This window comes from Coregonus lavaretus (assembly GCF_964263955.1).
Source record: "Coregonus lavaretus genome assembly, contig: HAP1_SCAFFOLD_5619, whole genome shotgun sequence".
Taxonomy (NCBI): Eukaryota; Metazoa; Chordata; class Actinopteri; order Salmoniformes; family Salmonidae; genus Coregonus; species Coregonus lavaretus.
This window is the reverse complement of record NW_028162985.1, coordinates 25,001-33,078: the sequence shown is the minus strand read 5'-3', so window position 1 is coordinate 33,078 and position 8,078 is coordinate 25,001. Positions and strand designations below refer to the sequence as shown.

The 8,078-nt window shown below is 46.1% G+C and overlaps 1 protein-coding gene across 1 annotated transcript in view; it reads left to right on the top strand.

Moving 5' to 3' along the window:
- Nucleotides 1-460: 460 nt before the first annotated feature.
- Nucleotides 461-8,078, top strand: part of LOC311118621 (cyclin-dependent kinase 14-like) — a gene marked incomplete at its 5' end in the record, with an annotated part of 10,247 nt that continues 2,629 nt past the window's right edge. The window contains 3 exons of the mRNA XM_084193410.1: nt 461-587; nt 2,538-2,586; nt 6,678-6,817. Of these exons, the coding sequence (XP_084049536.1) occupies nt 461-587; nt 2,538-2,586; nt 6,678-6,817 (316 nt within the window). The remainder of the gene's footprint in view (nt 588-2,537; nt 2,587-6,677; nt 6,818-8,078) is intronic.

Genomic DNA, 8,078 nt, shown 5'->3' with positions numbered 1-8,078 from the left:
TGGCATTTTCTCAAGAGATGCCGAAAGAAAGAAATAATATTTCTCCACTCCTGTTCCCGAGACAAAATTAACATTTGTTGTATAATTTCTCTGAAAGAAATGCATAATTCTGCAGGAGTTAATATGATGTTACGCTGCATGTGAGAGGTTAGGCCTACAGTCAGTATCCATATTTCAGTGACTATTCCATTTTACCCATATGGAATATTCTGTTTATTCATGAATACAGGGATACTCATGAGCGGAATATCATAGGTGCATGTAAACAGCTTATCCCGAATAAGATGTTAAGCAAGATATAACCTACTATCCGGAATACTGTGCGCATGTAAATGTGGTCATTGTTTAGGACCTTAGTGATTCAGAGGTTCCTCATTTATCATAGAAATAAAATGTTTTCTCTATGAGACAATCTTCTCTTTTCTTTTCTCTGTGGCCCAACTGTGTTGAATGTCTTGATATGGACACAGCATTTCCTCTCCCTCTCTTATTCTCTTTTGTTCTGTCTCCCTCCTTCTTTCAGGTCCTAGGCACCCCCTGTGAGGATACCTGGCCAGGGGTCCACTCCCTGCCCCACTTCAAACCAGGTGAGGAACACACACAAACACACTCACACCATAGGTCCAACAGTCAGAATCAGACTTTGACTACAGCTCTACTTTGTAAACCTTGGTGGCATGCCTCTGTAGTTCACATAGCCCATGCAGGCCTGTGAGCCAGCCGTACCATCGCTGTGCCAACCCTGTGCCAGGCTAGAGCTACTGCTTCTGCCCTCTGGGAGCTCATTAGAGACAGACAGGACGGTGCTCGCAGATTAGTGTTGGCATGCAGGAACACACAGAGAGATAGAGGGGGAATTAGAGGAGGAGAGAGAGAGGGATGGAGGGAGAAGAAGAGGGACAGAGGGAGGGCAGGGGTATCGTGATGTGAGTGGCGTGTCTAGCTGTATCTCCTGTGACCAATTACAGAGGAACTGGGGTGTGAAACACACACATATACACACACACACACACACACACAAACACACCTAATCTCATGTCCTGTGGCCATGCCTGTGGTTGGCCATAGTTCTATGTTGTCCTGCTGCAGTGGGCAGCTGTGTGAGCAACACACTCTGTTCTGTCATGCTGCACCTGTCATCCAGACAGACCTGGCTTCAGTGTACCAGATCAGTGTATGATCTCTGCATGACAATAAGTACACACACAATACACACTTTTATTATCAGCAATGAGGCAGTTGCCTGATCAAATGTCCAATGCCAGACCACCTCCCTCTCTTCATAAGTGTCTCTGCAAGCTTCCTGTTTCCACCGTAAGGTGAACAGTCTTTTGACTGAATCCCGGGATAGAGAAAACCTTTTATTTTCTTATTTCTGCTCTAAATGGATGCTCAATGTCACAATGATATAATCTGAACAGCTGATTCAATCCTCTCAATGTCACCAACACTCAACCACAAAGTGATCATTAGCACGTAACAGATGGAGCTGTGAAAATGCTTTATCAGAAGACAGTAGTTAACACTCTGAGTGTAGTTATATCTTCCCAACACCAGAGGACAGTGTTGTCTCACTCTATCCCTCTGAATCTATCCTACCAAGCTGAGAGCTTCTCAATCTGGCCATGTTTTATTCTTCCTCCTGAACTGTAATCAGTTTCCAGACATTAAATCAAACACAGAGATCGTATCAGCACGTTGTATATGATTCTTCACATTCTCAGCGTTACTTTCGATAATTCACAGCAATGTTTACAGCCCTGGTTTATTTTCACTCTGGTGTTCGCAGCACAACCGTTTGGGTTTGAAATGTAGACAGACATAACTACAGTATATCAGACATTTGAGAAAGACAGGAGTGATCTGAATATCAAAACAACTCTCCCTCATATATGCCCAATCCCTAACTCTGGAACAGAGTCTTACCATCTCTCTATCCTCCCCACCCAATAACTCCTTAACTCGAAATATAGCTATTCCGTATCTCTCTCCCCCTCTGTCTAGCACTGGAACAGTAGCTACTCTCTCTCTCCCCTCTCCCCCTCTCCCTAACCCAGGGTTGGCTGTCCAACTGTCTCTCTGCCCCCCTGTCCCCAGTCTATACCAGGAGGTTGGCAGTGACCGTGTTTGTCTGAAAACAGAGGTCTCCGCACAGAGGTTTTGGACGAGGGAGTCGAGCTGTCAGAGGGGCACACACACATTTCTTACACATTCACTCACACACATACACCCAGCCATTCATACCGTAGACACACACACACACACAAATACTTTTAAAATATAATAATAGTGCCATTTAGCAGATGCTTTTATCCAAAGCGACTTACAGTTATGCGTGCATACTTTTTACGTACGGTGGTCCTGGGAATCGAACCCACTATCCTGGCGTTGCAAGCGCCATGCTCTACCAACTGATGTTAACTTCTTGTTAAATCACATACTGTACAATGAAACTTTTGTTGCAAAAATTCACAAATGTGTCCTGATGATGAATATGAACATGTTTCTATTGTCTCTCTTTGTCTTTACCTGTTCAGACAGCTTTTCTGTCTACAGTTCCAAGAAGCTCAGACAAGCATGGAATAAGTAAGTGTACCGTTTTTGTCCCATAAAATGTTGTGCATTTGTGTGTGTGTGTGTGTGTGTGTGTGTGTGTGTGTGTGTGCACGCCTATACATGTATGCCAGGTCAGAGGGCCATTTTCCCACAGACCCACTTTTGTGCTCTTCCTGTCTGTGAATGTTCCCAAGGGCAATACGCTCCAGACCGCCAACCCCACAACACTCCATCCATCCATCCCTCTCTCTTTCTCTCCCTGAACCCTCCATACAGAAGAACCCTGGGACTGTTCTGGTCCAGAGACATACATTAGTAGCCCAGTTAGAGATGGCTGTGTGTGTGCTTCCTCCCAGCTCTCTACCCTCGGGGCGTCTAGACCTACAGACAGCTCACACACTCTTCCCAGGGTTCATCTGGTTAGAGGGGGGGCACCCAGATCGGGGTCATGCCACTGGTGTCGTGCCACCGGAGCAGCCAGCCCTGACACAGATGGCAGGAAAGGGCACAGGGGGCATTCCAGATGTGGGCCACCCTCTGCCCCTGGCACTCATCTGGAGCCTGGGGGGACAGGCAGAGACAGGGTGACTTGATGATTTGGTCACAGATACACAGAATGTCTCACAGTATTCTGGTCTGGCTCAGTGCTGAGAACTCTTGGCCTCTGTAGTGACCACATTGACCATGGCCCAGTGTTTAAAAGTCAAGGTTCCACATTCTCTCTCGCAGTATCACAGTTTCCTTTTTCAGATTAATATAAAATGTGATTGATGGCTCAAAACGAGAGAGAAATACAGAGTGGTGTGTGTGTGTGTGTGTGTGTGTGTGTGTGTGTGTGTGTGTGTGTGTGTGTGTGTGTGTGTGTGTGTGTGTGCGTGTCTACAAGTACAGGATGTCTAGTTTTTCTCTGAGTCTGTGAGAGAGATACTGTAGTAGTGAGGAGAGATACTGTAGTAGTGAGAGAGATACTGTAGTAGTTAGAGAGTTACTGTAGTAGTGAGAGATATACTGTAGTAGTGAGAGAGATACTGTAGTAGTGAGAGTCAGAAAGTCAGCCAGTTGATAGTGGAGCCAGAACAGTGGAGCCTCAGTAACAGACTGACTGACAGACAGACTGACCTGGGTAACAGACTGACTGACAGACAGACTGACCTGGGTAATAGACTGACTGACAGACAGACTGACCTTAGAGGACTGACTGCCGTCTCCCATGTCTGACCCCCCAGGATGGGCATGCCAAACGCTCCAGTTCACACAGTCTGTCTGTCTGTCTGTTTGTCTGTCTGTCCCTGGCCCCTCTCCCTGTCTATCTGTATGTCCCCCAGCCCAGCGCCCTGCTCCACTCCACCCCCTCTGCCTAGCCACTCTGGCCCCTGCCCCATTCCAACCTCCCCCCACTTGGACTCCAGCCAGTCCATGAGGAAATAAATATGTGAAGAAAGAAACTGGGAGGAATGTTAATGACCGCTGCTTCTTTCCCCTCCTTTTATACTGTGCCAGGTCCTGATGAAGTTGATATGAACACATTTATCACTCTCCCTCTCTCTCTCCCTCTCTCTCTCTCTCTCTCTCTCTCTCTCTCTCTCTCTCTCTCTCACTCTCTCTCTCTCTCTCTCTCTCTCTCTCTCTCTCTCTCTCTCTCTCTCTCTCTCTCTCTCTCTCTCTCTCTCTCTCTCTCTCTCTCTCTCTCTCTCGCTTGCTCTCCCTCTCCCTCCACCTCCCTACTGCTCTGACATGGATAGCTGGGGTAGTTTTCTCCTTCTATGGTTTGTTGATCAGATCAGACATTCACAAGCATCGTATGCAAATAACATGTAAGGGTCAGAGCACATGGCATGCTGGCATTCCTCAGTTTAACGGTTTCGGAAGTGCTTGTGTGTTTTTGTAATGGTAAGACTACCCCCCTGTTTACATTGATTGTATGTTCGGTACAGCTTGTACAACCCATATAACCCTGTTCTCAGCACTTTATTAGCCAGTAGAGTCTTTGAAAGTAGCTCGGCTGACGGTAGGGTTGCATGCCAGACAGAGCTTGTCAGTGTGTAGATCCGTTCTGCTCTCACATATCTCTTTGTGCAATAGTACCCTCATCCACAATGACTCACACATGCTGAAAGGCAAGCAGCTCTTCTGGACTGCTGTTGGGTCTTGTAGGGACATATGTTTTGACACAGCCACAAAGACTTTGTTCCAAAATAGCGTTTGGTTGCTAGCCGTGTTGGGTGCTGTTGAAAGGTCCTGTGGTGCTGCCGTGCCTTGCCTTAGTTATAACTGGTGGGGGAAGGAGTACAATAGGAGCAGGTGTTACTGCCTGTAGTCACACATAAACACACATAAATACACTCTCACAGACACACACACATACGCACACACACACGTACACACGCACACGCTTTCTGCCCTCCCAGGTCCCGGTTTCCTCATGGAAAAACATGAAAACATGAAAAGGCGTCTCGCTCTGAAGATGGAATGCTTCTTTCCGCTGTGAACGTCCCATCAGCCTGGGACTTTTGATTGTCGGAGGAGATATCGATCACAGATGTGTGCTTGTTTACTCAGAACATCTGACCTAGCTAGCTAGCTGAGTAAATCTTCATGCTCAGGCTAGCTGACAGCATTAGCAGGCAGGAATGCACACCTATATCAGCAACACAAGCCCTTTGTTTTCTAAGGCTTTTATATCGAGGTAAAGTTCACCCAGTCAGTGATACCTGTTTGTTCCTATGTTTTTGGCTCTGTTGTTGCTAGAAATCTAACAGCTTTTATCAGGTCAAATTAGCAATGACTGATATGATTTTGTACCTTTTTTCTGTCATGCTAAAACCTGACTTGTAAAGGCACACTACACTTACCGATTATACAGAATGTTCTAGATCAATCACACAGTGACCTGTAGTAGTCATTATAACCCCTGCGTTACCCTACCCTTAAGCCTCAAAAGTTATATTTCGTTTAAAATGTGAACTTACCGATTTTTACATTGAGTTCAACATCCAACAGAAGAAGGCCCTAATGGAGTTAGTTAGCTGTGTTCCTCTCTGCAGAGGGGTCTATTGAGTTCACTAGTCTAGATCTTCTCTATTCCCTCTGATAGGAGGAGAGACAGGAGGAGGAACTGTTGGAGTGGGCTTCAGAGTTCCTAGCATTAGGTCTGTCTGTGATGAGAACTCCGAGGACTATCTCTCTCTCTCTCTCTCTCTCTCTCTCTCTCTCTCTCTCTCGCTCTCTCTCTCTCTTTCACACACACACATACACACACACACACACACACACACAAACCTCGGTAGCTCTGGCAGAAGGAGGAATAACATCATGTTTATTTAATGGACTGCAGGCCTAATTACTGACTGACTTGGTTGTACTTTGTTATTTTTTCTGTTTCTGCTTCCCCTCGGTGCTGGATGGTAGGCGGGTTCAGGAGTTCAGAGCCTCCCCGTACGAACACACACGCGTCGCACGCACATGCACACACACAGGAGCGTGGGGCAGGTCGATGAAAGCCTACAGGGAGTTGAGAGGCTGCCTCTGTCTGCACCCTCTCTGATGAAGTCTTTCATTTTTCATGGTGACTGGGTCGGCCTGTGTCTCACGGGCATGCCAGGGAGAGGAGGTTCTATGCATGTAGGGTGTGTAGACCATGCTAACAGTCTGTTGTCCTTCTAATAATAATAAGAATTTAGTGGGTGCTTATATTTACAAGTGTGTATTATACATATGTGTGAATTGGGAATATGTTTTTTGCATATCCCTACTCCCCCTGAGACACCAGGTCATATCCCAACTCCCCCTGAGACACCAGGGCCAGGGTCTGCCATTGTCAACGGCGACCCTTGAGCAATTAAGTTTAAGTGGCTTGCTCAATGGCACATCGACAGATTTTTCACCTTGTCGGATCGGGGATTTGAACTAGCAGTCTTTCGGTTACCGGCCCAACGGTTTTAACCACTAGGCTACCTGCCACCCTGTTTCTGTTATGTAGGTTGTGAACCATGCTAACTGTCTGTCTGTCTTCCTTGTAGGTTGGGCTAGGTGAACCATGCTAACTGTCTGTCTGTCTGTCTTCCTTGTAGATTGGGCTAGGTGAACCATGCTAACTGTCTGTCTATCTGTCTTCCCTGTAGATTGGGCTATGTGGACCATGCTGAGGAGTTAGCCTCTAGGTTTCTCCAGTGCTTCCCAAAGAACCGTCTGTCTGCTCAGGCAGCTCTCCAGCACGAGTACTTCAGCCACCTTCCTCCACGGCTCTGGGAGATCTCAGACAGTATGTATACCTTTGCTAAGATCTCGCTCTCTTTATTTTCTCTTTATTTCTCTCTCTCTCTCTCTCTCTCTCTCTCTCCCTGCATCCCTACATCACTCCAATGCAATGGTCTTCCCCCCTCTTTCTATGTAGTTCTCCATATCTCCAACCCCCCCTCAATGCTTTGCAACATAAAGTTGTTTATGAAGGTATTGTATTAATATGAATTCTGTTGATCTGGTCAGCCACATGCTTCATTATGTTTGAAGTGTCAGTAGCTTCAGCCAAGATATGAAACAAGATCTCAAGGAGGCAGTCATCACATACAATGGATATATACAGTATATGTATATACAGGTACCTACCAAAATAAAGGAAACACCAACATAGTGTCTTAATAGGGCGTTGGGCCACCACAAGCCACCAGAACAGCTTCAATGCACCTTGGCATAGACAAGTGTCTGGAACTATATTGGAGGGATGTGACATCATTCTTCCATGAGAAATTCCATAATTTGGTGTTTTGTTGATGGTGGTGGAAAATGCTCTCTCAGGCGCCACTCCAGAATCTCCCATAAGTGTTCAATTGGGTTGAGATCTGGTGACTGAGACACACACACACACACACCCTTTAAACACCATTATGCTCCTTTGAGAACCCTCTTTCAAAGTCACTGAGATCGCTTCTTCTAGCATGGTAGCCAAAATAATTTTTATACATGACCCTAAGCATTTTTCTACAAACATTTATAATTTTGCTATCGCAATACCCAACCTGACATCCTACATGACAGTTCAGTTGCCATCGAATCAGAACAGGACATTCAACTGTGTCATTCAGAGATGACATACTACCCATATTATTTGACTAGAAACACAGATACATACAGAGCCAATCCCATCCAGTCACCCCACTCATCACCAGTGTCAAACCCCAAAGCCTGTTCAGATAGCTTTATAGGAGCTGCATTGGGACTGCCTGCCAGAGACAACCCACCCACAGGCTAGTCATTTTAATATGAGAATCATTTCATTTTAAATTCCCCAGATGAGGATTGATCTCTATTAATCCTGTTATCAGCAGGCCACAGTAGGTTGTTCTGTTGGGAGACGCAGGAGCTCTGCGGTGGTCACTGGGCTGGGAGAGAGTGTGGCTCTCTTTGTGCTGTTACACACATGCAGGCATGATTGCCACTCTCTCTCACACACACATACACACGCGCACATACACAAACACACACTAACACAAAGAGGCAGGCTTTTGATTGAGGAAGAATATAGT